Source organism: Drosophila novamexicana, unplaced genomic scaffold, assembly GCF_003285875.2.
Source record: "Drosophila novamexicana strain 15010-1031.04,08,12 unplaced genomic scaffold, DnovRS2.1 tig00002159-arrow-arrow-pilon, whole genome shotgun sequence".
Lineage (NCBI taxonomy): Eukaryota > Metazoa > Arthropoda > Insecta > Diptera > Drosophilidae > Drosophila > Drosophila novamexicana.
In genome coordinates this window covers 83,202-110,216 of record NW_020824951.1, presented here as the reverse complement: position 1 = coordinate 110,216, position 27,015 = coordinate 83,202, and the positions used below count along the sequence as shown (strand labels likewise).

Below are 27,015 nucleotides of genomic sequence, written 5' to 3'. Positions count from 1 at the left end.
ACTCAGTCTCCACAGTCTCCACAGTCACCACAGTCTCCACAGTCCTCAGTCTCCACAGTCCTCAGTGTCTAACCCTGTGCGTCTTTAAAGCTCGTTGAACAAAAAAAGAAGTTTATTTATCAAATATTCAATAAATATAAATAAATATCGTCGTGAATTTTTTGTACGTTTCGCGCGTTTTTCGAAAAAGATTTTCAATATTTTTTTTTTTTAATTCAAGTTTTTTTAATATATATATATACACACAACGCACACACACACACACAAAATGAAGTACTTCAACATGTGAGTGAGATATATTTTTAATAATTTACATACTTTTTGTGGGTTTTTTTCCAATATTTTTTTTTTGCTTATCTTTTTTTTTTTTGGTGTTTGCCGCGCTGTTAATCCAGTTTTTTCTGCATTTATTAAAATCGCTTATTTGGTTTTTTTTTGTTCGTTTTATTTGCTGACGTGTTTTGGTATATTTATGTTATATTATAAAACCTAAGATCGTTAATAAAGCAATTTAGGCATTCAATTAGCCGATGTCGAAATAAGTTTCTGCTCTCCGCCTGGCAGCTGGCCAGGGCTGCCAACATTTTTTGTTTTTTTTTTTTTTGCACTGAATTCACGTCTCAGTTTATCGAGTCGCTTCCATTTGCCCGACCAAACCCATTGAACTCGGGAACTGTTAAGGCTAGAACCATGAAATTTGGCTTGCCAAGTCTAGAGCCTGCCAGCAGCTAATATACAAGATATTGCATTAATTGCAAAGCAAGGCGACAAGAGGCAAGCGTGAATGAGGCAAGCATGCGCCTTGAGTTATGAAGCTGAAATTTGGTGTGCACATATTTGAGCATATTTTAGGTTTATTCTCAGAGTTTCTCCATAATCTTTGCACATTGGCCCCAGTTGCAAGAGTTGGTTGGCACTGGCTTAACCTGGATTTCCCTGGCTTTATCTGGCTTTAACTGGCTTTACCTGGCTTTAGCTGGCTTTACCTGGTTCCTTAGCATGCATAAGAGTTAGCTCATGTATTTAACGACTATTATCTATCATTCTATCTATCTGTCTATCTATCTATCTATCTATCTATCTATCTATCTATTTATCTATCTATCTATCTATCTATCTATCTATCTATCTATCTATGCATCTCTTACAAAGCCTTTGCAGGGTATTTGCTAGTTTCACGTCTCAGGCTTTTGTTTCTTTTTTTTATGATTCAAGCACGACTTTGGCTTGAAAAGTTGGTGCAAGAAATCTGTGAACCGAATGCCTCAACTGAACTTTAACACGCCAACGTTTTAACTTAGCTGATGATGATGATGATGTTGTTGTTGCCAATGATGATCATTAACATGATGTGGCTGCTGCTGTTGTTGTTGTTGTTGCCTTGTGGCATTTGCCGGCACAAAGAAATGGCAAATGCCAATTCCCAGCTGCAATTGCTGTTGCCTTTGCCGTTGCCGTTTCAATCGCAGTTGTCGCCGAGCAACAGCAACCAGCCACTTGATGTGAGAAGAGGCTCATTCAACTGTCTGTCTGTCTGTCTGTCTGACGGGCTGTCAGTGCATTGATTGAAAGAAATGTTTCAAGGTCGCCAGCTGATGCTGCCGTCTGCTGCTGCTGCTGCTGCTTGCTGTTGCTGCTGTCGCTATTGTCGTCTGCACGCCAGCAACACATGCTTAGCTTGGCGTTCCAAATGGCATGGGCAGCGCGGGGGCCATGCGGCTGGCCGGGCAGGATGTTGCTGTTGGCAAAATTAACTGCGAGTATATATTGGATTAATTACCAAGCGCTGCAAACTGTGCACATTGCTGCTGCTTGGCTGCGATGTTGTCTTATAAATTAACGGTTGCACTCTTAATGCAAGCTGACAGACACGCACACACATGCATGCACATATTTTGTGTGTGTGTGTGTGTGTGTGTGTATATAAGATGTATGTTAATCGCATAGCGCATGGGGGAATTAATCACAGTCGAGGCAAAAAAAATATATATATGTATATATATCGCCAGCAACAGCAGACGGCAGACGGCAGCAACAAGCGCCAATTTGACGGCAAGATCAGGATTTTAATTTAGTTTCGCTGGCGTTTTGGGGGTTTGTCATGTTGTTGTTGTTGTTGTTGTTGCTGTTGTTGTTGTTGTTGCTGCTGCTGTCGTTTTACATGCGTTTCATTTCATTTTTGGCGCACAAATCGCTCGCATTATGCAATATTATTTAAATAAGAGAGATCAGATCATGTGCATGCCAAAAACCAAACCAGAATACACACACAGAAACACACACACACATACACACACACACACACACACACTTGTACACATCATATGTAGTTGGATGTTGCTGGCAAAAGTTTTGCAGCAAAAAAGCGTTTTTTTTTTCTTCTTTAAAGTTATTTTCAAGGACTTTGTCAAATTGGCAACAAGGTGTTAAACACACACCTGCGTGTGTGCGTGTGTGTGTGTGTGTGCTTGCGTGCATTTCATAAGCCAAATTCAATGTAAGCCAACTAACAGCAGCAGCGACAGCGGCAGCAACAACAACAAGCACGTCAAATAGAGAAACTGTAACACAAATCAAAAGACTCAGGCAACGAACTTGCTGACTTGACTAACTGATTGGCTGCGACTATTGGCCACAACACGTACTTGCGCCGTCACAATGCACCGTTATTGAACCCACTTAAGCGACAACAACAACAGCAGCAACAGCAACAACAGCAGTTACAGCCCAAGTAAATACAGCAACAACAACAACAACAACAACAACAGCAACAAATGCGCACGTTTTTTTCTTTAAAGCTCGTAATTGTATTTGAGCTGTCCCATATATACATATACATTTATACACTTATATATATGGCCAGGCATGACTCCAACTCCGACTATAGATGGGCAATTAGCATAGTGACCCGTTTTGGGGGCATGGCTATTGGCAAAATTAGCCTTTCAGCTTTATTGTATTATTATTATTATTATTGTGATTTTTTTGTCTCCGTTTTTTTTTCTGGCGTACAACATCATAAAGTTGAGCCCATGACGCCATCGCCATGAACTAATTCCGCAAATGCAAATCATAATCTCATGTGATAAACACAAAATAAAAACTGAATAAAAAGCGAATAAAAAGCGAAACAAGCCAAAAAGAGGGCGAAAACCAAACTGAGTTGAAAACAAGAAAAACACTTTTAACTGAATTGTGAAGTTTTGTTGGCCGACCTCTTCACGCGAACACTTTTTGAAGCGCAAATAACAAATGGCTTCACTGCTGATATGCCCACCATATACCCTGTATTGCGCATCAGCTATATACATATAAGCTAGCTTTTCAGCAAAACTTTCAGAGCAGACTTTTGGCAGATGCTTTCTTCCCAACCAAATGCGGCACAAGTTCTACAAATATTTTCGGTTTGTTCTAAACAAAAAAAAAAAACAGTGTTGCAAAATAGCAAAAAGTAATTGGCTATTAACAATAAGAATTTAGCTGCATACATATTTTTTTTTAATATAAAAAACTGATTTTGAATAAACAAAAATAGTTCAATAAAATCAAACGTTTTTTTCCAGTTTAATAGAACGAACTTTTCTTTTTAAATATATATAAAAAGTTTTAAAAATAATCAGTTTTCTATCGTTTCGCTTTGTTTTCATTTATAAGCAAAAAGCGCTCAATAAAATCGGATTTTAATGCATAAATCATAATTTGTTAATCAATAATTTGTAGACTTTAATGTATGCACACGAAAACAAGCTTCGCATTTCAAGAGCGCGCTCGCGGCTCACAACACTCAAAAACAGTGTTAATAAATTAAATGACAGCATTCAAGCCTTGGTACCACAAATATTTGTATTGTTCTTAATTACGTTTTTATACACTTCTCAAGGGTAATTTGATTTTGTCATGGAAATTGTGAGACATTCCTCAGCCCCTAAGGCTTATATATATATATACTTGATCGGAATTTACGACATTGTTCAAATCTATTATACCTATAGATGAAACATGTTTGTTGTCTGATATATCATAAGGGAGCTGAACGCAAGCGAGTTCTTATTATGAAGAAAATCTTAACTATGAAGCGAAACTCATATATCATATATATGCTACTATATCATATATCATATAGCTCTGTAGGAGAAGTTGTTCCAAAAATGGCAAAATGTTTTGTTTTCTTTCATAAACTGTATCAAATGTATTTGTAACAGGCAGTAGAAAGCATCTCCAATTCCATTAGGTATATATGTATATATATTTTTGATCAACATGCAAAGCCAGCGCAGTCAAAGGGTATTTAATGTTCGGCTTGTCCAAGTTTCTTTTGATTGCCTCTTGTTGCTGCTTCACATTGAAAATGTGCATGGCCCTGGGTATCTGCTAGTCGTGGCTGCATATGGTGTTTCTGATGATGATGATGTTGATGATGTGGATGATGCAGCATCATTAAACGAATGGTTCCGCCTTGCACTTAAAGATTCTCGGCGCTTGGCTGACGTTTACCTTATCATAAATTTGCAACTAATGTTGCTTATATAACAGGTTGTTGCTGAGCTAAAACTGTTTTTCGGGGCTTGGCTAGAAATGATTGCATGTGTGTGTGTGTTGGGTATTGTCTCGGAGAGCGTTTCAATAGTTTCCCAGTTCCCAAAATGCCAAAAAACCGGTTCAAGCAAAGCCAACGACGCCAAATGTCATATAGACATGGACATGGGGCTGTACGCAGAGACTTGCAGCAACTACACGGCGCTTGGCTTGAATTTCGATTAAGAAGCGACAAGAAGAAGAAGAAGAAGAAGAAGAAGAAGAAGAAAAAGTAGAAGCAGCAGCAGTTAATGATGCCAGGCACGCCAGCAACACGCACCCACAACAACAGCAACAGCAACTGGCTGGAGGCGACGCGCCTTTCACCTTTCCATGGGTATGTTGCATAAGTGCGGCGGGCGGCGATTGAAATGCAAAGAGTCGCTCGGACATGCCGCAGTTGACCCTAATCAATGCGAAAAGATGCAACCCGGCGGCAACAGCAGCTACAAATGAAAACAACAACAGCAACAGCAGTTATTGTTGTTGGGTTTGGGGCGGGCCTGGGCCTCGCCCTCATGACTGCGCCGTTGACTTGGGCCCGAGCTGGCGGCTTGCACATTTTACCGTTATTAGCCAATTGCATGTGCCGATCATGTGCGCATTTCAAATTATTCTGGCGCTGGCAACGGCCAACTGGTTTACACATGTTGTTGTTGCTGTTGTTGCTGTTGCTGCTGTTGTTGCTGTTGCTGTTACTTTTGCATAAGCACCTGTTGCCTTTTGGCGCAGCTGCAGCAAGGGGGCGGGTGGGCGGCGGTTGGGCGGTCTAACTAACAGCCAACTGCAGGCTCTGGCCTTAGACTTAGCCGCTGGCGACTGTTGCCAGAAGTATTTGAAAACAAGTTCGCTGCCTAAGTCTTTTGTTTAGCATGCGAAAAGGCAGCACAAATCCATAAAAATAGCAACAACAACAACAAAAAAGTAACCAAAAAATAAAAAGAAGAAGAAGAAGACAAAATCGAATTCGTAAGCGCATAAATTTAAAATCGAAAGTGAGTCCGAAAAAAAGAAAAACAAAACCCGTTTAGCTGACCTTTAAGCATTAATAATTGTTAGCACATCTCGGGCGTGAAAAAGAAGAAGAAGACAACGACAATGACAAAGAAGAAGAAGCAGCAGCAGCAGCAACAGACGGCGCATACATATCTTTATGGCCTATCTTAATATATTTATTTATTTGTGTCCAGACGCACATGGCTTATGAATATATATGCACATATATATATAGCTGTATATATATACACATGTGTGTGTGTGTGTGCACACACAATTTATGTATGGTACGTGTTTTTACCAGCCAAGTCCGGTTCAGGTTCTCAGCACAACCCGTTCAACCAGACCAGAAAAGAAATCATGCATATATATATCTATATCTATATGCACATATATATATATATATATATATATATATATATATTTATCTTTATGCACATATGTGTCTTTAGAGATGCCAGCTAATTGAGTATGGAGAATTTCAATTGAAAGTGTGCCTCGTGCTTGTCGGGCAACATATTTCAGAGTTCCAGCCAAAGCCGGCTTAATAGAATTATGCATACGGTTTTTATGAGATTTTATTTATATAAACAATTTCCTTATGGAAGAGTTTCAAATGTTACGTAATTATTCTCAAACTAAACCATGTTCCTTTCTAGAAACACTTGAAATTCCTCTAAAACGTATCGTTAATAAACATTTTCCACTGCTAAATTAGTTTAACGCCATTTCGGGCTGCATACATAACCTCAAAGCTTCTACATAACCTGAACCTAAAGCAGGTTCGTTCGTATAAACACTTGCCATACCTCTCAACTTATCAAAATCAAACATTTGGTGCTGTTAAATCAGTTTAGGGACATCAGTTAAGTATACGAGCTGCATACATAACCTCAAAGCTTATGCATAACCTCAAAGTTTATACATAACCGCAAATTCTATGTATAACATCAAACTAAAGAAAGCACTAATTTGTAAATACTTCAAGTTTCTGGCAGCTTATCAAAACTAAATAGTTCGCATACGTTGCAACTCAGTGCTGCCGAACATAACCTCAAACCGCGCACTTAACCTCAACCAACTGAAACTGATTTTTGTTTTTATTTGGTTTGCATCGACAGCTGCCTGCTTTTCATAATCTGCGCACTGTGCTACGGACTGGTGGCAGCCCAAGAGGAGGGCGCGCCCGCTGGCAATGCATCGCCAGCGAAGAGAATCGCTGCACTGCGTCGCCCCGTGGGCAAGGCGGCCAAGCCGACGACAACAACAACGCCGGCGCCCGCACATGACGATGCTGCCGAGGAGGATGAATACAATGAGGATGCCGGCGCCGGTGAGCATGGCCAGTATGGCGATGAGCAGGACGAGGCAGCGGCCAGCTCCACAACGACCACAACCGAGCCGCCCAAAAAGGTGGGACCCGTCATTCGGCCCTTCCGCTCCAACGATGATTTCCTCAACTCGCTGAAGCGCCGCCAGCAGAACGCCAAGAAGCATCGCAGCGAGAAAACGCCCGCCAGCAAGCCGGCCAAGAAGTCCGACGATGAGGCCAACGCCGAAGAGGAGGAGTCCGCCGGCGGCAATGCGGCGCCAGCGCCCGCACCAGCTGCCCCCGCCAAGAGCTACAAGAGCAATGCAGCACGTATGTTATATTTCTTACCAAATCCAATCTCGGCCCGAAAATAGTTGACTTATCCGTTTTCTTGTTCTCGCCCCAAACACAGTCAGCCGTCGCAAGCTGGCCAAGCCCCTGAAGTCCGCCCAGCCGGAGCCCGAGGTGGACGCCGCTGCCGAGGAATCCGAGCAAAAGGAGGAGGAGCAGCCAAAGCCCAAGCGTCCACTCAACAGTCGCTTGCCCTTGAGGAAGCGCAATTAAAATATAAATATATATATATATATATATATAAATATATATATAAATTAACCGTTATTTGACACACACACTCTCCCACTCTCTGACTGTCTCCCTCCCTTTCGCTCTCACTCTCTCTCGCTCTCTCTGTTTCCCTCTCGCTCACACTCACGGCTAGCTATGGGCAGCTACAGATCTGCCGCTTAGTTTTTAGTACACAATTTGATTTTTAGCGTGTGTGTGTGTGTGTGTGTGTCTGTGTGTGTGTGCGGGCGTGTGTGTGTGTTTTAGCAAGATTTATATATTTATTTTGTGCACAACACACACACACACGCACACACGCACACACATACAGCACACAAAGCACGCACCGACACACACACACACACGCACACACTCGCACACATACACATGCACCCCCCCCCCCCCCCCCCCTTACACGCTATGTGCCCATGTATTTGTGTATATATATTTGCATTGAATATATATAGCTCATATATATCGGCACGCATTTATTTCCATTTCCATGTTCACCCTTACAATTTATAAACTAAAATAATGCCTAATGCAACAACAAACAGCAAGAAACAACAAACAACAACAACAACAACATCAAACAACAATTACAAATAAAAGAAAATGAATGAAAAAAATATATATTTTTAAAAAAAAATTAACTCTGCATTTGACTTTATCTGGCATAAGACAGTAAATTTTATTAAGATTTTTAGCATAGCGAAAATCTGGCCTGGATTTCTTTTAATTCAAAAATAAAAAACATAGTCGAACTTTCTTTGAAATAACGTATACTTTATCCAGGGCTGCAAAGCCAAAGGAGAGCAAATCCTTTTTGGTTCGGTTCACGGTTCCAAACCGCCTTTGGATTCAGTTCGTGAACCCAATAAATATATCAATAATAAATTGAACTGTTTTATTTGTTTAGCTATGAGGCACCAAGAAACCCCCTTTGAATGCATTTGGAGAACTTGGTTCACGAACCGAACGAAAAGCCGAGCTATTGGTTCGTACTGTGAACCGAACCACAGACAACTCTGTTTTTGGCTCAATTGAAACCAGCTCAAAGGGACAACTCTGTGTTTGATACAATTGAAACCAACTGAAAAGACAACTCTGTGTTTGATACAATTAAAACCAACTGAAAAGACAACTCTGTCTTTGGTTCAATTGAAACCAACTCAAAGGACAACTCTGTCTTTGGTTCAATTGAAACCAACTCAAAGGACAACTCTGTGTTTGGTTCAATTGAAACCAACTCAAAGGACAACTCTGTCTTTGGTTCAATTGAAACCAACTAATAGGGACAACTCTGTCTTTGGTTCAATTGAAACCAATTCAAAAGAGAGACAAGCACAAATAATATTGAAAATTAACGCACAAAAATCATAATAACACGCACGTTTCAATACCTGTGTGTTTATTTGTTAATAATTACAGAACAGAATGTTTTTCAAAAAAAAAAAAATCGATGTATATATACTTATAATTGGTATTTTTCAATTGTGGGTCAATTGGGGGAATGTATTTTGTATAATCTTGGGTTTAACAGTCCACAAATGTCAAATCTGATTTCGAGCAATATATATAACTTATTTATGATATAAATAATTGCTATACATAGGGTAGATTGTATGGAGCCTTAGCTTGGAGCATGCGTTCAAATGACAACAATAAGTACAGGCTTGCTTAAGTCTATATAAATATATATATATATATGGATGATATATATGTATATTAATGGTTATTTAACCAGTACATCATATTCGTTGGAGATGAGCCATATTTATGATTCGTTGTTTCTCAATACTTATGCTAAATATACTATATATTCAGTTTTATATTTGTTTATATATTCGAACAATGTTAATGCAGCTCTCAACATAACCACACAAAAAATATAATCATATTAATAATTAAAATATATATATATGCTAATAATAGAGTAAAACCATTATATTGACAAGAACTGTGCCCGCTTGCGCTTTTGAGACAGTATCAAACAAAATATTCAATTTTAAAAAACATGTTGAAAATGTAAAAAAAATGTAGAAAATGTAGAAAATGTTGCATTTGCATAGAACAGAGCTTTGGATTTATATAGAACACGTTCGATCGAGTATTAGCTGTTACCAAATGGCGCTTGAAAAGAATAGATATTTGCCTATAAAGAATAACATTTTGCAATGGCTGCGCCTTGGCTCAAAACGGCAATAACAATCGAGTGCTGTCCTCCATGGTCACATTAAATATACATGTATATATATATATATATGCATATGCATATTGAATTCGTTGAAATGTTTTCTAGTCTGTTCCGCGAGAGAAAGGCACACTTTGCGTACGATCTTATGTGTAGACATATATCATATAAAATATGTTACAAATTATACGAAACAATAACAAAATGGGCACGGAAAGGGGGTAGCGGGAGTGGTGGAGGGGGTGGGGTCACATAGAAGAGAGTTTTCTTTTTTAAATATCTATAAAAAATATTGTGTAGCATTTGCTGAATGCCGACATGGAATACTTAATGCGTAAAATGTGTGTGTGTGCGTGTGTGTGTGTGGGTGTGTGTACTTTAGGGCGTGGCATAATGACTTAACAATGCATAGTGCGTGAGTGGGGCGAGGCGGGGGGGTTTACGAGGGGTTTAAGTAGCAATTGCCAAGTACTAAAAGCGTAGCCAAAGTATGAATAATACTACATTTAAGTAAAGTTTGAAAACTAAAGCAACAGCAAGCGTGTCCCAAATGGCTGCAGTGCATCATTGTGGTCAACCTGAATGATCATCAAGGTGTCCCACCCACTTCAGGTGTGGTGTCTGGAGTTGCGCATCAGCGGCACCAGCAGCGATGGCGGCCCCGCTTGCCGTAGAAATGGATGCGCCAGCAGCTCGGCGGCTGTGGCACGCTGTGCTGGATCACGGACGAGCATGCGATCCAAGAACGATTGCAGACGCGGCGATACCTTGTGGGCATTCTTTAGATTTGGCGGCTGCATGTCACGTATGCGACGCATCGCCTGCAGCGGCGGCTCGTTAAAGAACGGCGGCTCACCGTCAACCATTTCGATGACCATAATGCCCAGCGACCAGATGTCCACATCGGGGCCATATGGCAGACGCGATATGACCTCCGGTGACATCCAATACGGTGTGCCCACCAATGATTTGCGCTTGGGCAGCTCCTGCGACACCTGCGCACAAAATCCAAAGTCCGACAGCTTGACGCGTCCATCCGCGGCCAGCAGTATGGAGTCCGATTTGATGTCACGATGGATGACGCCCTGTGTGGAATGGTGTGGCAATTAGTGTACAGTTAATGTAATAGAAAAGTACATTCGACTATGAGATACCCTCTGCTCGCTTGCTCTCTCTTTCTAATTGGGCGCAAATTCCAGTATAATATTTGAACCTGTTTCAAACCTCTTTTGAGCCTGCTTTGAACCTGTTTTGCATTTGGCACAATTGTAAAAGTAAAGAGCAGAGCCTGCACGACTATGGGATACTATGGGACACGGGACACGGGCACATGTGACCTCTGTCCCTCTCCCTCTCCCTCTCTCTCTCGCGTTAATTAAAAATACTTAGCTAATTTGTCAAACCCGTTTCTAAACGAGCCTAAGACTAGCTTTAGGCCGCATTTGTGTTTAGTAATTGTAACTACAAAGTACACGCAGCAAGCATATACGACTATGAGATACCCTGCGCTACAGAAATGTGTTCTCTCCCTTACTCTCTCTATCTCTTTCTATATGAAATCTGTTTTGATCTTTGAGTGCAGCTCTAAGCCCCCATTTTTAACCTATTTCCCGCTCTACCTCTCCTTGGGAAGATCCAAAAAGTGAAGTATTCTCAATCTGTAGCTCGTCAAAGGTTCGAGTTATGCTTGCAGATATGGCTAAATCGAATCGTTTGGTCGTCGGAAATGCTTTCCTAGGGCCAATGCCTTGTCCAGTATGGATAATAGATATATAGATGCATGGTTAAGCCTATTATGCACATTTGGCTGACTTCGGTTTACAGGGTAGGGGTTGGGTCAGCAAAATTTGTGGTTCTTTTTTTAGCTAGCTTCCAGAAGCCAACAGCAGAGTCCGTCCGAGCGCCCAGCTATCGCATTACATATGCGGCGGGCGACATTTCGGAATTGAAACCAAACCGCGAAAGAAAGCGCAAAAGAACGAAAATAGAAAGGCATTGAAATGGGGGGAAAAAAAAGAGACATTGGGTGAGGCTTTGGCTGTTGAATTGTTGTTGGGCTGTGGCTGGGGTTGGGTCTCGGGTTGGCTTGTTGCCCATGCTGGTCACGCACCTGTGAGTGCAAATAGGCCAAAGCCTTTAGGCATTGCTTGCAAACGGTGGCTATTTGCTCCTCATCCATGCGCGAATGTGTGACAATGTCGGTGAGTGCGCCGCCCTCGAGATATTCCATGACCACCCAGAGCTCATCGTTGACCAGAAAGCTGGAGTATGTCTCCACAATGTTCGGATGATGATAGTCACGCATGATGACCACCTCGTTGAAGAGCAGCTCGCGTCGCTGCTGCTTGCGCAGATCCATTTTCTTGACCGCCACTTGACGACCTGCAATTGGTTGGCAAGGAAATAGTACTTGAATTTTTGGACGAATGCGAGCAGCAACAACTCACCTGTTGACTTGTCGGTGGCTATGCAAACGGTGCCCGTGGAGCCTTCGCCAATTTTATTGAAATGATCGAGATTCTCGCGCGGATCGCCCGCCGATACAACCATTTGCAATGCAGCACGGAATTGCTCGTGTGTCAGACGCTGCTCCTGTTTGGGCTGGGCCTGCGCCTGAGCCTGTGCTTGGGCGGCAGCGGCCAGTGCAGCTGCATTGCCACTGGAGCTGGAGGCGCGCGATGCTGTCTTGGCGTGATTGATGTGTGGATTCTGATTCTGATCGGCCACAAGTTTTGGTTGCTGCTGTTGCTGTTGTGAGGCAGGGTACATGGGATATGGATTCTGGCCATTGTTGTTGTTGTTGTTGTTGTTGTTGTTGTTGTGATGCGAATGCGTAGAACGCGTTGCACTGGCCACAGAGCTCACCGGCGATGTTTGCTGCTGCTGCTGCTGCTGTTGCTGCGGCATGCCCGGAGCAGCACGGTACTGATCGGTGCGCACGGCCAGTGGACCTGTGACGGCGCCATTGGGATGTGTGTGCGGATGTGGATGCTGGTGCGGATGTGCATGGGCGTGTTGACTGGGATAGAGCATGTTGTGTGGCATCGGCTGTTGCGGCTTAAAGCCATGGCCAGGCATTGTTGGTGTGGGCGTGGCAGCAGCTGATACCGACGACTCCTCCTCGGGCACAGCCGGCGGCACATTGGCCACACGACGCACACGCGGCGGACTGGAGCTGCGCAACGAATTCGAGCGCGCCACATGCGATGTCTTGGGCAGCACCAGCTGTTGCTGCTGTTGCTGTTGCTGCAGCTGCTGTTGCTGGGGCAGCATTGCGGCCGCACCAGAGGGATTGCTCATCATCATGGTGCTGCTGCTGCTGTTCAGCGATGTTGTGTCCGCCTTGTTGTTATTGTGATGCGGACGCACAATTGTCTTCAGATCGAGAATTTCGGTTGGCGTTATCTCTGAGGGATCGACAAGCGGCAGCGGTCGATTGCTGGACTTTAATATCTGGTTATTGCCCACAATGGAGGCCCATTGCAGCGGCAGGCCGACATATTTATTCTCCCGCTTGTCGAAGCCCGTGTGCACGCGATGCTCAAAATTGCTCGGCATCGAGATCAGCGGTTTCTTCTTCTTCTTTGTGAACATTTTTGATGGTTCCGTTATGGCGCTGTCAATTGCAAATTGCCAGGGAGCTGCTGCTTCCCCTCGTTCCCGTTCGGGCAACTTTTGTTGACTTTTCTTTTACCCGCCCTTTTGTTTGGCCCGTCAAAAGGCGACAGCAGCGACAAAGTCTTCGGGCACACACTAACACTGGCGCAGGCACATCCACACATACATCACGTACACAGAGGCATAGGCGACGGCGACAGCGACAGCGACAGCGACAGCGACGGATGCGATTTATGTAGATTTCGTGTTTAGGCGCTTTCAATCGACTTTCACATGAGCAATTCGCATGGCTTGACCGAATGCTGGCTGCGTTATCTAACAAGTTAACATAAATACACTTTAACGTAAACAAAAACAAACAAACACAATCTGAGAACTAATAAAAATAAACTTAAAAATTATTAATTGCCGATGCTAGCAGTTATCGTTGCTGTGTTGCTACGAGAGAGCTGCAAAACTATCGCCCATGCTCGCGATAGTATCGTGTTTGCGGTTGTCATGACCCAAATATATGCGCACATAGCATAAACAATGTACGATAGCTGTGGCACAGCTTGCAGCACTAGCACATTTAGTGCGTTTCCATTTCTTGCACTTTACAGCACTGCGCAAACGTTTACAAAACGGTCACTCCAAAACGAGTTCGCATTTTTACTTTGAGTCGATTCGCCTCAATTTTTGTTAATTGTGCAAAAAACCAAAACACTTTTTAAATCAAAATGTCGAAAGCACATCCGCCAGAGCTGAAAAAGTAAGTACCTAATGCCGCCGATCTATAAGAATCACCAAATACATGTCTCCACCCAGGTACATGGACAAACGCATGATGCTCAAGCTGAATGGCGGCCGAGCAGTCACCGGCATCTTGCGCGGCTTCGATCCATTCATGAACGTGGTGCTCGACGATACCGTGGAGGAGTGCAAGGATAATACCAAGAATAGTATTGGCATGGTGGTACGCTTAGACACTCAATCCAACTATACATATACTAAGACTTACCAATTGCTTTCCAGGTGATACGCGGCAACAGCATTGTCATGGTCGAGGCGTTAGATAGAGTCTGATATAGAACGTGGGTCGTACCTCAGCATTGTCCGCCGGTTAATGAGTTAAATGTGAACTATTTAACAAACAAACTAGTCTTAAGGCTCTGACAAATCATTCATGGACCTACCCTCATGTTCATCAATTTTAAATACATTCTTCGTAAACAACAAATTGATGCTTCACACATCGTTTATTTGAATCTCTGTTAGGGCATACGCGAATATAATATAATTGTGCTTGTATTTATTAACTTGTCTCGGCTTAAGCTGTTGTGATCGAATGGAAAGTTGTGCACAGCTTTGGTTATTTCTTTCGCAGCCTGCGTCTTTTATCAATATGTCCAGCAATATCTTACGCAGACATCTTCAACGCCATTAAGTATATATATTCCAGATCAGTATAGCTAGCAGAACCAAGCCGTTTCTATGCAAACTAGTCCCGTCATGAGAATTTGCATAAAGTCAAGCCTAATTGGGGTATACGAAATAGACCATGTTCCTGCCCTTATTCTATGGAAAACTCTCAAGATATTTACTCATCATATAAAAATTGATAAAGGATAATTCCTGTCAACTGCAACTATAGTGGTCCAATAAGAGATATCGGCATATGAATCATATATATTACGTTTCTACGGTAACTTATGCGAGAATAGTTTGCTAAAGAGCAGGCATAGAGATATTTCCAAACCAGTTTATATTTATATGCGGCTGAAGAGTAGATAATTTACGGGCGAACTGTTCCAATGTGCTTCAAGATCTGTGCAGCCTCCAACTTGGCGACTTGGTCTGATGTGTTGCCTTCTTTACAGCCTGATGGCTTCGTGTGGGCAAAGAAAACGATTTAGTGCATATTTACGCTTGTTTTTGTAGACTTTAGTGAATTGTTTTTATATTCTTGTATGTTTTGTGTGCAAACAAAAAACTCTTACAGTAGAAGTCTAAATAAGTTTTATAGACTTGGGGATTGGTTCGGTGCGGTGTCCAGGCACGGGTACAACACAATCAATTTACTTGGAAATAACAATAGGGCCAGTCTGCTTGGCGGCGTCACGCTGCTTGGCCACAATCTGGTTGGCAATGCGATCCAAATCGCGCTGTCCAATCGAGCTCAATTTGCGGCCACCCTCGGGGTGCTTCTCGACCAGGCGAGCGTGCTCAAGAGCCTGCAGCGCCTTGCGGGCAGCACCATCAGCGGCACGGCAAAAGTGCGATGGATGCACACCGTTGCGCTTGCGGCCACCGTAGATCTTGGTGATGGAGCCAACACCAGCGGGACTGCGGTGGTAAAGGTGACGCAGAATCGAGGCGCAACGCACATAGAACCAGTCGGGATCGTAGGGTGCCAGTTCCTTGAATTTGGCTGTCTTGATGATGTCCATCTGGTCGGGCACCTTCAATTTGCCAGTCCTAAAACATATTTATGCATATGAATATTATAAATATTTATATACAAACAAACGCATTTGTGAGGTTATGTACGCACAAACGCAGTGTTGTGCAGTGCCTCCAACTGCAAACTCACTTCTTAAGGAAAACTGCGACCGCCTTGGTAACGGCATGCTGGTCAATATCCTTCACTGTGACACCTGGCATCTAGAATATAGCACAAATACAAACATTAAAGAAATTTAAAAAAAAATTAATACAAAAAACACGTTGCGATTCGCAAACGTACGCACACACACTCGCACGCACGCACACATGCAAACAAAGACAACAATATTCTGCGAATTTCAGCGCATGTCGCTTTTTCAAGTATTTAATGTAAGTTTTATCATTTTTAAGTAATTCAATTGCAACATTCACGCTTGCACTTTAGTTGACACACATTTTCATTTATTGCCTTGCATTTGCAGCAATAATTTAACAATAAAAAAAAAATATTCACGTAAACGAACGCGAGCACTACCTTGCTAGTCAAAGTCAACCGGAAAAAAGAACAAGACGCTCGAAGTTGGCTGCGGTTATTGTCGTTGACAAGGCTGCCACCTAATCTGAGCAAATTGCCAGTGCTGGAAATGTGCACAACGCACTGCCTATCGATATATCGATTTATATACACATCGATTGAAATTCGATACACGATATCTTTTTTGAATATATAACAAAAATAACGCATGCTTATTTTACGTTATTTATTTTTTTTTTTGTAGCAAATTTAAATTTTACAAAGTTGCTTTTAGTGCGTCGACCTAGTGCTCGGTGCAGTCAAACTTTTGCCACGCCTCCGCAAACGACTTGACCTTGGCAATGGAGTTTTGCTCCTTGCGCGGTTTGCGCCACGAATTCGGATTAAGCTCCAACATGCCACCAATAATTTCCTAAAAGTATCAAAATTAATTAATAGAATTATTATAGTTAAGCAATGTTTACAAACCTGTGCGTAGTTGGCTGGAAAACGTTCCTGATCCTCGATAACATGAGCAAAGCCCGCATCCATGCCAAAGTTCACCCACAAATAGGGCAGACCCTTGGGTATGGCAGCGCGCAGGGACTTCTGTCGCAGTGAGATCAGCTGCTTGTTAATGCACCACTCCTGCTCGGACTCCTCGATGGCCTTCTTAAAATAAAATGGCGCCATCTCAGCCCGCGACTCCGGTATGGGTATGCAGTGGACAGTGAGATGCGGACGCCGATGCAGCTTGTTGGCGATCTCATAAAAGACGACATCCTTGCGCTGCGCGGCAAACATGCGGGTCAGTGCCATACGGAAGTTGCTCAGCTCCTCCCAGGCATCTTCGTCGAGCAGTGTGCTGGCCGAGACATGCTGCATGCTCGTCAATATGCAATGGCCGCTCTGCAGGCCGACATGCCAGGGCAGGCTCAGATAGATCTTGTCGCCCATGGCAACCAGCAGCTGCTTGTCTAGCTTGGCCGAGTCAAAGCAGCGTTCACAGTTCTCCAGCGTTGCGGCCAGTTTCTCGTGCTCCCGTATCGCCTGCTGCAGTTCACGCTTCTCGGCATCCGCCTCCGTGATGTTCTTGCGCACCCGATCCGCAAATATATCCTCCAGATCATCATTGGGATTCTTGTGCTTCGATACGATGTCGGCGTACTGCAGATTTGAGTCCGCCGCGGTCGCATGCTTCTCGCGCTCAAACTGCAAATTATGGAACGGAATTAGATCTCGGTTAAGAGAAAGAAAATATAAACAGATTACGGATTACCATCTGCTTGATATCGTAGCGATCATCGTCCGCAAAGTAGCGCACCCGTTGCCCATCCACATGCGTGTCCACCTTCTTTTGGGCACGCTTCTGGCCCTTGCGTCCGCCGTATAGCGCATTGGGATCCGCCTGGGCAGCTGCCGAGCGCGACTGAACGAGTGGACGCACATTGCCGCTGGCATCGGTCCTTGTGAGCAGCACGTGATCGCGTTCCTGCCGCTGCTGCGATTTGCTTGGCTTTGCTGCTGGCGCTTTGCCGCTGGCCAGGAGTTCGGTGCGTTGCTTTCGTGCCGTCTCCAGCTGCTTGTTGAGCTCAGCCGCCAGTTCGGGTTTGCCCTTGAGCTCGGCTTTAATGGCCTTGGCGGCCAATTCATTGATTTGCTCATCCGTCAGATGCGTCGGCTCCGTTTCACTTTCCTCGCCGGAGCTGGCGTCTGAAGTAGCAGGTGACGGGCTACGCTTGTTTCTGCTGCTGCTGCCGCAGTCCTTGACTGTTCCGGGCTTTTGCCAGCTGCGCGTGCTGCCACGAGGCTGTTGCATTGCCCTGGCGTGGCTGGCTGGTTGCGCATCCTCTTCACCTTCATCGTCGTCGGCTTTGGGCTTTTGAAAGCCCGGCAGGCCGGTGCCATTGCTTTTCCAATAGGGATTCAGCTCGTGGCAGCTTTTGGCCGGATCATAAGCATCGATTTGCTGCAGCTTTTCGTTGGGCTTGGCTGGTTCCTTGCGCTCCTTCGAGTAGGTTTTCAGCATTAGAGCTGCGCTGTCCGTCATCCAGCTGTCCCGTTGCACCAAAGCCTGTGCGGGCGCACTCTCCACCCACTCGTCAGCGCTGCTTCCGCTCCGCTTGCGATTCTTTTTGACTTTCTTGTGGCGGCTGCGCTGCTTTCTGTCCGAGTCAGAACTAGAGCTAGAGCTGGAAGTGGAGCTATCACTGTCGCTGTCGCTATCGCTGCTGCTGCTGCTGTGTTTGTGTTTTTTGCGCTTCTTTTTGGATGACTTCTTCGATTTTGACGACTTCGCTTTGGACTTGTGTTTGCTCTTCTTTTTGCTGGACTTCTTTGACTTGCTGCTCAGCTTGTCCAATTTGTTAGCTAGCGCTGGCAGCATCCAATTGCTTTCGCCGCGCAGCTCCTTTTGAATTTCCCGTTTGTTGCGCTCCTCCGCCCGTGATTTTGCCTGTTACAAAATTGTGGATGTAATACGGTTTTTTCTGCTAACACTTTTTTTTACCTGCTCTAAGAGTTCAGCGCGTGCTTCCCTGAGGTCTTGACGTGCTTTCTCCTTTTCGCGCGCACTTTCGAATTGTATAAAACTCATTTTTTATTAATATGATTTTGTATGCTACAATTAAAGCAAATTAAACAAATGATGCGCAAATAAACAAACCAACGAGCGCTACCGCACTTTCTGTTTACGATATACAAACAGCTGACAATATATCGATAACACATTTTTTAGTCCAAGTCGCTGCCAAGATTGCCACCTAACCAAATTAATTTGAACCATAAACAGTACTACTTCCATGAAGAGGTTGTCAATTTAACCATTGATAACGTTAATCTGCTACCACAAAACATTATAATACTTAAATTGTATATATTTGGAAAATATTTATATAATTTTTTAAGCAGGGAAAATATGTACTTATTATTTGTAAGTATATGTGTACCATCGCAAACATAGTGTAACCGTTTTTTTTTTCATGTTTTGTATCACATGTGACAACTGTGGCTGCAGGTGTTTGAATGTTTGCAAATTCCAAAATATCGCACAAAAGTATCGATAGTTTCAATATCGTATCTGCTAGCTTATCGTATTTAGCAGTGTTGTTATCGAAATCGCTATTTGCAAACGCAGCTGTTGCCAATTTTTGTAGCTTAGCTTTAGTTAAATTTCACGGCTGGCTAGCTGTCTAAAAGCGATTAAATTATGCCACTGTATGAGAGCGTAATGCAAGAAAAGCCACCAATTGTCCTGGATATTGGTACTGCCTACACCAAGTGAGTAACGAACAATTCAAACACGAAACTACATTTTCGTCGGATGATATCATCGCACTTCCTTACAGGCTAGGCTTTGCGGCGGAGGCCTATCCACGTAAGATTATACCCACAACAGTGGTGCTGACCACAACGGGCGTGACAAAGCGACTCTTTGACTATGTGGGCACCGAGCAGCTGTACGATCAAATTGTGGACTTTCTGCAAACCATATTCTTCAAGTAAATCCATCATCAACAAGTTGTTGGCCAAAATCTATTTAATTTCTGATTAATTTCAGGCATCTGCTGGTCAGTCCCAAGGAGCGCAAATTTGTGATTGTCGAGAACATATTCGGGCAGACGATTATACGGGAGACGCTGGCGCGTGCGCTCTTCATTCACTTCGATGTCTCCTCGGTGCTGTTTGTGCCCGCCCATCTGATCGCGCTCTCAACGCTGGCGGTGCCCACGGGCCTGGTTGTGGACATTGGCTACAGTGAGACAACCATAATGCCCGTGTTCAGTGGTGTGCAGATTCTGTCCGCGTTCAAGGATCATAGCTACGGCAGCAGCGCTGTGCATGATGAGATCCGGCGTCAATTGGTGGCGACAGGCGTCAAGGAGCCGCTGCTAACGTCCAGTGTGCTGGAGGACATCAAGATACGCACCTGCTTTGTCAACAGCTATGAGCGTGCCCAGGCGCGGGCCAGCAGCGACCAGACGCAGCCGCCTCCGCCGCCGCCCAGCGTTGACTATGCGATATGTGATGGCGATGCGGTGATTAGCATACCCGGCACCGTTCGGGAATCGGTTTACGAGCTGATGTTCGAGCAGAACAATGAACGCGATAGCCTGCCGCATCTGATACTGCGCGCCATACTCGACTGCAGCATGGATGTGCGCCGTGCGCTGATCGAAAGCATATTTGTGATTGGCGGCGGTGCCATGGTGTTGGGCCTCCTGCCGCGCCTCAAACAGGAGCTGCAACAGCTGCTGGCCAACGATAGCTACTACCGAGAGCGTTTTCACGGCGAACTGCAGTTCAAGTTCTACAATTCAATTGGCAAGCAAAACTTTACAGCCTGGCTGGGCGGCGCACTGTGCGGCGCCACGGATCTGATACAGACGCGTTCGCTGTCCAAGGAGTCGTATCTGCGGAACGAGCATGTGCCCGACTGGAGTAATCTGTGCGATAATCGGCATGGCGGCTAATCAATATCTATCTATCATATATATACAATATATACACACACGCAGATTTTATTTCAAAATTGCATTCATGTATTATATATAGACTCTTTATATGCTATTCAATTGTCATAGGCTAAAAGTGAACTTCGAGTAGGAAAAACTTGCATACGAGTATAAAAAAATGTATCATATTGCGCTTAAAGCTACAAATTTTCTTATGAGTTTATTGTGCATTGAGAAACTCCAGATATATCTTCTCTTCGGAATAACTGGCAAATGATGCAAAAGGCTCGTTTGAATCGTGTTTAGGAAATGCGATTTTTTTAAACAATTGCTTTTTAATAATATACTTTAGTTAAACACGTTTTAAGCAGCTGCTAATTATTTATTTTAACCCGTTTTTCAGAGATATCCCCAAATATGGGATCCTCTCGAATAAATGTCTGTACTTTACGGCACTTTGTGTTTTTTAACTATTTTTGTATTGTTTTTCAGTTTATTTTCGTGTTTGGTTTTTTTCTGTTTCTCTCGTTTTATTCGCTTTTAAAAATATAATTTCAGTTTGAATATTGTAAAATATACTCGCATTGTATCCCGATGTGTGTGTGTGTGTGTGTGTGTGTCCATATACAAGATGCATATTATATAATAATAACTCCTGTCTTATTAACTAAACCCTAAGCGTAATTTCAATATTACTTGAAAATATCCATATATATATATATATTCATAAATATATATGTATACAATATTATTCTTTAAAGGGCATTCTTCGTGTTTTGTTTTTTTTTTTCGTTTTTTCTTTTTGTTTTCTTTTCGAATATACAAATTTGAATATTTTGTTGACTATTATTATGGTATAAAAAATTGGGCTGAACTATGCTGAGACGATCTTATTGCTTTTCGAGCATTAACTTGGTGTTTGTTATTGTTATTGTTGTAGTTTTTAACTATTTTTGAATTTTGGCTTTTAATTCAACTTCTTTTCGTTTTTCGTATTTTGTGCAAAATAATTAACAAATTTCGGAACAATAAATAACAAAGCTGCTGTGGCGCCTAACAAGTGAAGAACTGCATGCAAAGCAGCTGAGGCTGCTACAGGGTGTGTGTGTGTGTGTGTGTGTGAAAGGGAGGGGGAGGGGGCGGGGGTACAGCTTACGCACAGTGCGCCTGGAGGAACTTAAACGTTAGATGTGTTACACAATAAATAATAGCAAAAAGTTAATATATGTATATATATATATATAAAAAAAAGGGTGTGTGTGGGTGTGTGTGTTGCAAGACTTGTCTGTGGCACGCCTTGGGAGCACCGCCAGAAATCGTGGCTGGCAGACGCAGACCCAGTCTCTGGCTCCGGCTTCGTCAGCGGCACCGGCTCCGGCACCAGCTGCTGCTTTGGCTGCGGCACCAGCTCCTGCTCCTGCTGCGGCTGCGGCAGCTGCTGCTTAACTAGTTTACAATTAATTTATGTTCAGTCGTCGCCGCGGCGGCACGGCGGCATCGGGACGGCTCCTCCGCCGCCTCCTGTCACTTCTCTGTGCGGAAGAGCTTGCTCAGATTGGCATTTTGATTGCTGTCCATGATGTCGCCGGTATTGGTGCTGGCATTCTTTTGGCTAACCGGCTGCATTGGTGGCAAGTTGGCGATTTGCACCTCGTGCCGGAACAGCTGATTGACGCTGCGTCCGACAAGCTGGGCGGTTAGCTTCTTGAATATATCCTTTTTGGCCCGATCCACCTTGTTGCCCTTGACGGGCGCCACAGAGATTTTCTCATCGAACTTTTGCACATCCGCCGCATTCACGCTGGGTATATGCTGCAAGACATCACTTAACACGGGAAATTTCGGACGCAACAGCTCATAGAACTGAACGCCGAGTGTGATCAGGCCGGATTGATTGGCCTCGTGTTGGCCATGCACCTGCATGCCCTGGAGCACGGCTGTAAATGCACTCACAGCCATATTCTCGTCCATTAGCTGCTCGGCGGCCAGGAAGCGCATAACGGGCGCCGCTATATTCACAGCCTTCATGTTGCACATGCCATCGTTCCAGGCGATCGCCTTCAGCAGCGTCATCAGGATATAGTTGCCAATCAGGCCGTTGCGCAGCAGCTTGCCACCCAGATCGCTGATAATGTCCGACAGCAGGGCGGATTGTGCGGCACGGGATTGCGGTGCACTGTCCATGGAGTGCTCTTCGTTCTCCATGGCCACCACATTGGCACCGCCGACGGCGTTCACATGATCCGCACCAATTTGTCCGCCGACTAGCGCAATCTTTAGCACATCCAGATATTCGCGTGTAAGCGTACGATTTAGCTGATCCTCGAGCACCTCCTGGGTATCGTTGACCTCACCATTTAGCTGGCCGGACTCGTACAGCGAGGATATGTAGATCCAGCGGCGGGTCAGGCGCTCGCACATCAGCGGCGTCAAATGGGCAAAGAGCGGCACCAGCACCGGCTCATAGAATGTGGGCGGGCACGAGTAGACGAAAGGCTTGAAGAAGACACGTATGATGGGTCGCATGCGATAGTCGGGTATGATGTCCATGCAGCTGAACACATTGCTAATGATGGCATCGGACAGGCCCAGCAGCTGGTAGAGATCACGGCCCAGCGAGGGGCCGGCCGAGCCCATCAGATGGTAGCAGCCCTCGGTGACCAGGGTCATGAATGTCTGCATTTTCTCAAAGGCAGTCGGTTCCTTTTTAATGGTCGTGTCCAGCGGATCGGCCGGTATGGCGCATATGCCCATCAGCAGCTTCTTTTCGTGCTCCAGCATGCCGTGTATATTGCGATAGCCCTCGGAGAGGCCAGCCAGCGCCTCTGGCCGGAACAGCTCGTTTAGCACACGCATCAGGCTGAGCACATGCGAGAGCAGCGGCACCACGTGCTTGGTGGCCGGATTGCGGCATATGGGATTGCCCAGATCGGTGCAGCCGATGACAAAGCCGCCGCGTTGTGCACGATCCGGATCATCGGGCCAGGTGCAGCGCTTGACAACGCCCAGGACCACATGCAGGGCATCCAAAATGCGTGAACGATTCACAATCGATGGATCGCTGTCGAAATCAAAGACGGGCGGCTTGTCCAGACCGACAAAGCGCATGAATTCCAGCGGTGATTTGAAGGCCTCGCCAAAGCTCAGCCATTCGCTGCGCTTCTGCTGGACAATGTGCTCGATGAAGAGGGTCTGACGCTCAAAGTCGCAGAAATGATTCGAGATAAGGATGAGCGCCTCCTGCAGCGTTGTGCGCATCATGCGGCATAGATAAGGCGACGATGGCTCCTTTAGCAGACACTCGACATGATTGTTGATCTGATCGAACACGGGCAGCAAGAGTAGAGGATATTTATGCGCCAGCTTGACCAGCAGCGAGGCGGCATGACGACGCAAATTCTTGGCCGACTTTTGTTGCACCTTTTCCAGCTCATTGGGCGGCTTCAGGACCAAAGCACGAAAGATTTTGTCGAGAACGCGCGGCAACAGCGCCACGCCGCTCATCGCAACACAATTGTTGGGGGTCAGCTGGCACGAGGACATGCTGAGGAACACAAACAGCGCTGATATGCATGAGAGTAGTATGGAATAGATGAGCGGATTGTTGGTCTCCAGCTTGAGGCACTCCTCCAGCAGGCGCAGGCCGCCGGCTACCGCTGGCCGTTCGGCGACAAGCAATATGCGGCTAAGGACACCGTCGAGCACACAGACAAGCGCATCCCATTCTAGATAGATGGGATCGAGTACGCTGCAGCTCATGTTGGTGCTTTCCCGTTCGCTTTGGGCATGACGCAAACGCAATTGCAGCCATTGCTCACAGTAGCCGTAGGTGATGAGTGGCAGCACGAGCGTGGACAGGCGGAATATCTCTAGGAAGTCGGTGCGACAGCGAAAGAAATAAACGGCAAACTCCTCCTCGCTGTCGTACTCCAGTCGTATATAGGCCTCGGTGCTGTTGGGCGCTGCATCCGGCTGGCCCGGCACACTGCTCGGATAGGGTATTTTGACAATGCGCGGCGCTATGGTGTGTATGAGCTTGGGAATGTTGTTGACCATCAGATAGTCCTTGGAGCAGCCCTCGTGCTTGAGCAGCAGCTGCCAAATAAGCGCAGCGCCATGCGCAATCGTCAGCGATGGATGCTGCACGAGCAGCAGCAGGATCTCGAACATAATGTCCAAATGCGCCGGCCGTTGTGTGCCCTCATCCTTGCCCCACAGCGCCACCAATTGCTGCACCATGCCATTAAGCACCTGGATCAGTTTCTTTAGGAAATTATGCTGCTGTTCAATGGCCTGGGCGCTGACGATGTCCGCCGGCATTTGGCTGGCTGTGTAAATGTAGCGCAACGGCTCCTCGCCGTAGAGCTGAAGCAGGGGCTTGCGCTCCTTGGTTTGGCCCTTGCGATTTGTGATCTGTGCAAGGCACTCGGCGGCATTGCACTGGAATGCTTTGTCGTTAAGCAGAATGCATAGAAAATGCATCAGTTTGCCATTGCTGGACATGATGTGATTTATGCTGACCCACTCCACAAAGCCGCTCAATGTCAACAGCACCATCTCGACGACCCGGCTATGTGCGTTCGCCTTGTGATAGTTGCCCAGCCGCGTCGTTTCACGGAACGCGTTCACATGCTGCTCGACGAGCCGCAAAAAGAACTCGAATATGTCATTCATATTGTTGTTGAGCGCCTGGTACATGTCCTTGCGTCGCTGGTTCGATTCGATGGTCTGCAACAGTGCCACATCCTCGACAAGGCGCAGGAATACCAACAGCACGAGTTCCGTTTGTGCCTCGCCATTATTGCAGGCCGAAGACAGTTCGGGCAATAGGTCGGACCATTGTTGCGGCCATTCGCGTTTGATCATCTCGACAATGATGCGCGAAAGGGCGTCTTTTAAATGCAAGAGACTGCGATCTTCGGCGGGGCCAACGCCCATGTTTAGCATCTTGATGGCATTATCCTTAATGTAGACCTTCTCCTCGTGCGTTATGCAATTCCATTTAAATTTGATTGTGTACTCGATTAGCTGCAGCCCAAAATGACGCACCTGCTGATTGAACTGTACCGAGCTGGCCAAATAAAGTCCCACCTGTGCGCACAGCGGCGACTCCTCCTTGAAGCGTTCACAGGCCGTGTATGCCTCGAGGCGTGCCTGCTGCACGGTCAATGGATGCATTATCAAGTCCACAGCCTTGGCTAGTTCTGCGGCTAGCGCCTCCGTAACGCCATGCTGGGCCATCCTCAGCTCTGTATATATATATTATTTAATATATATATATCGTTCGATGTTCGCGTGGAGTTTACCTACAAAACAAATAATACAAATTAATGTTGCAATCAATTCAATTAAAAATGCAATTCTTTTGCGGCGTATACCCTCCCCCAAAGGGCAACTGCATTCGCTCGCGTAGTGTGTAACACATTCAAGCAGGCAACTCCAACGGCAAGCGGCATTTGGCAACGAATTTGTGTTAAACTATTTAAATTTTCAGTATTTTCAGCATATTTTGTAAAAACATGCTTCAATATGTTTTGACAAGCGCACAATCAGACAATTGGAATGTTTTGATTTTTTTTGTTTTTTTTTTTTTTAGAGAACGCATATGTTACATATTTGGTAGGGTATTCAAACTTCGGCAATTTGCAGCTAACTGTTCTACATTGTTTTTTTTTTTTATAATTATCTCTCAATTTGTACAAGTGTTGGTAAATGGTTGCACTTGTATTGGCGCACATTTAGCTGCAAAGTTGTTTCTCCTTCACGCTAAGCTTTGAATAGAGTCCGTATGCGTGTGTGTGTGTGTGCATGCGTGTTTGTCTAAAGTAACGGAAATGCTGCCATCCTTGCCATTTGCTATTTGCTGGAATGTTTACACTGTTTATGCACACTGTTTATTGTCTTACCCGGTTTGCCGGTATTCGATCTGGGTTTAATGCTAAATACTTCTGCTACTTCTTGGCTTGGCCGCCGCCTCTGTTGCGCGCGCGTGTGTACTTTCGATTTTTGTGTTGCTGCTGCTGCTGATGTTGTGCGGAATTTTTTCGCCAATGCGGTTAGGGCCCCCAGACGTATGCGATTGCGATTAGCTGCTTAGCTGTCGTGTCGGTATCGCTCTATGCAATTTATATGGCTTACAAGTTGGTATTTAAGTCGCATTTACACGTATCGCAAACCAGAAGCCACATTTAAAATAGAATGTGTTTCACATTTGAAATTATTTGAGCTAGTAAAAATATGTCTTTTTCCGGGGGGCTACGTTTTTGTCTGCAAGGAACGCAGCATGCTGAGTCGATTGCAAATTAAGTGCGATACACGATGAATCGATAGGCTTCTTGGATGTACACAGTGTTGCTCCATGATA

At 44.9% G+C, this 27,015-nt stretch overlaps 7 protein-coding genes across 8 annotated transcripts; 3 read left to right on the top strand and 4 right to left on the bottom strand.

Annotated features, from left to right (window-relative positions):
* Positions 1-268: 268 nt before the first annotated feature.
* On the top strand, positions 269-7,447 carry LOC115769018 (nucleolar protein dao-5). The gene is made up of 3 exons (XM_030713729.1): positions 269-285; positions 6,693-7,213; positions 7,296-7,447. Exons 1-3 carry the CDS (start codon positions 269-271, stop codon positions 7,445-7,447), a joined length of 690 nt encoding a protein of 229 aa, XP_030569589.1.
* Positions 7,448-8,865: 1,418 nt separating this feature from the next.
* LOC115768999 (serine/threonine-protein kinase PAK mbt) lies at positions 8,866-13,772 on the bottom strand. Its single transcript, XM_030713709.1, has 3 exons — positions 12,089-13,772; positions 11,752-12,023; positions 8,866-10,726 (listed from the first exon to the last, which is right to left on the bottom strand). The coding sequence occupies exons 1-3, from the start codon at positions 13,233-13,235 to the stop codon at positions 10,250-10,252; spliced, it is 1,896 nt and encodes a 631-aa protein (XP_030569569.1). The 5' UTR covers positions 13,236-13,772; the 3' UTR covers positions 8,866-10,249.
* A 115-nt stretch (positions 13,773-13,887) lies between these two features.
* Positions 13,888-14,478, top strand: LOC115769001 (probable small nuclear ribonucleoprotein G). Its single transcript, XM_030713711.1, has 3 exons — positions 13,888-14,010; positions 14,067-14,214; positions 14,274-14,478. Exons 1-3 carry the CDS (start codon positions 13,979-13,981, stop codon positions 14,322-14,324), a joined length of 231 nt encoding a protein of 76 aa, XP_030569571.1. The 5' UTR covers positions 13,888-13,978; the 3' UTR covers positions 14,325-14,478.
* A 693-nt stretch (positions 14,479-15,171) lies between these two features.
* On the bottom strand, positions 15,172-15,902 carry LOC115769000 (40S ribosomal protein S19a). Its single transcript, XM_030713710.1, has 2 exons — positions 15,832-15,902; positions 15,172-15,716 (listed from the first exon to the last, which is right to left on the bottom strand). Exons 1-2 carry the CDS (start codon positions 15,900-15,902, stop codon positions 15,317-15,319), a joined length of 471 nt encoding a protein of 156 aa, XP_030569570.1. The 3' UTR covers positions 15,172-15,316.
* A 571-nt stretch (positions 15,903-16,473) lies between these two features.
* LOC115769008 (CWF19-like protein 2 homolog) lies at positions 16,474-18,847 on the bottom strand. The gene is made up of 4 exons (XM_030713718.1): positions 18,707-18,847; positions 17,477-18,652; positions 16,687-17,409; positions 16,474-16,630 (listed from the first exon to the last, which is right to left on the bottom strand). Exons 1-4 carry the CDS (start codon positions 18,791-18,793, stop codon positions 16,502-16,504), a joined length of 2,115 nt encoding a protein of 704 aa, XP_030569578.1. The 5' UTR covers positions 18,794-18,847; the 3' UTR covers positions 16,474-16,501.
* Positions 18,848-19,319: 472 nt separating this feature from the next.
* Positions 19,320-21,121, top strand: LOC115769006 (actin-related protein 10). Its single transcript, XM_030713715.1, has 3 exons — positions 19,320-19,476; positions 19,545-19,697; positions 19,757-21,121. Exons 1-3 carry the CDS (start codon positions 19,406-19,408, stop codon positions 20,667-20,669), a joined length of 1,137 nt encoding a protein of 378 aa, XP_030569575.1. The 5' UTR covers positions 19,320-19,405; the 3' UTR covers positions 20,670-21,121.
* Positions 21,122-21,626: 505 nt separating this feature from the next.
* On the bottom strand, positions 21,627-26,898 carry LOC115769009 (exportin-5). 2 transcript variants are annotated; one of them, XM_030713720.1, is made up of 2 exons: positions 26,558-26,898; positions 21,627-25,957 (listed from the first exon to the last, which is right to left on the bottom strand). In XM_030713720.1, exon 2 carries the CDS (start codon positions 25,890-25,892, stop codon positions 22,176-22,178), a length of 3,717 nt encoding a protein of 1,238 aa, XP_030569580.1. In that variant the 5' UTR covers positions 25,893-25,957; positions 26,558-26,898; the 3' UTR covers positions 21,627-22,175. The 2 variants fall into 2 exon arrangements, with proteins under 2 accessions (XP_030569580.1, XP_030569579.1); XM_030713719.1 differs by lacking the exon at positions 26,558-26,898 and adding an exon at positions 26,030-26,154.
* Between the last annotated feature and the right edge of the window lie 117 nt (positions 26,899-27,015).

Excerpts from the sequence above, each read along its gene's own strand:
- LOC115769001 (XM_030713711.1), top strand. The coding sequence starts at position 13,979 with ATGTCGAAAGCACATCCGCCAGAGCTGAAAAA. Across the intron at positions 14,011-14,066 it reads CATCCGCCAGAGCTGAAAAA|GTACATGGACAAACGCATGA; the intron begins GTAAGTACCTAA and ends GTCTCCACCCAG. Across the intron at positions 14,215-14,273 it reads AGAATAGTATTGGCATGGTG|GTGATACGCGGCAACAGCAT; the intron begins GTACGCTTAGAC and ends ATTGCTTTCCAG.
- LOC115769008 (XM_030713718.1), bottom strand. The coding sequence starts at position 18,793 with ATGAGTTTTATACAATTCGAAAGTGCGCGCGAAAAGGAGAAAGCACGT. Across the intron at positions 17,410-17,476 it reads GCTACGATATCAAGCAGATG|TTTGAGCGCGAGAAGCATGC; the intron begins GTAATCCGTAAT and ends CATAATTTGCAG. Across the intron at positions 16,631-16,686 it reads TTCCAGCCAACTACGCACAG|GAAATTATTGGTGGCATGTT; the intron begins GTTTGTAAACAT and ends TGATACTTTTAG.
- LOC115768999 (XM_030713709.1), bottom strand. The coding sequence starts at position 13,235 with ATGTTCACAAAGAAGAAGAAGAAACCGCTGATCTCGATGCCGAGCAAT. Across the intron at positions 12,024-12,088 it reads AGCCACCGACAAGTCAACAG|GTCGTCAAGTGGCGGTCAAG; the intron begins GTGAGTTGTTGC and ends AACCAATTGCAG. Across the intron at positions 10,727-11,751 it reads TGGCCTATTTGCACTCACAG|GGCGTCATCCATCGTGACAT; the intron begins GTGCGTGACCAG and ends CATTCCACACAG.
- LOC115769006 (XM_030713715.1), top strand. The coding sequence starts at position 19,406 with ATGCCACTGTATGAGAGCGTAATGCAAGAAAAGCCACCAATTGTCCTG. Across the intron at positions 19,477-19,544 it reads ATTGGTACTGCCTACACCAA|GCTAGGCTTTGCGGCGGAGG; the intron begins GTGAGTAACGAA and ends ACTTCCTTACAG. Across the intron at positions 19,698-19,756 it reads CTGCAAACCATATTCTTCAA|GCATCTGCTGGTCAGTCCCA; the intron begins GTAAATCCATCA and ends GATTAATTTCAG.
- LOC115769018 (XM_030713729.1), top strand. Across the intron at positions 7,214-7,295 it reads CTACAAGAGCAATGCAGCAC|TCAGCCGTCGCAAGCTGGCC; the intron begins GTATGTTATATT and ends CCCCAAACACAG.
- LOC115769009 (XM_030713720.1), bottom strand. The coding sequence starts at position 25,892 with ATGGCCCAGCATGGCGTTACGGAGGCGCTAGCCGCAGAACTAGCCAAG.
- LOC115769000 (XM_030713710.1), bottom strand. The coding sequence starts at position 15,902 with ATGCCAGGTGTCACAGTGAAGGATATTGACCAGCATGCCGTTACCAAG. Across the intron at positions 15,717-15,831 it reads GTCGCAGTTTTCCTTAAGAA|GACTGGCAAATTGAAGGTGC; the intron begins GTGAGTTTGCAG and ends AATATGTTTTAG.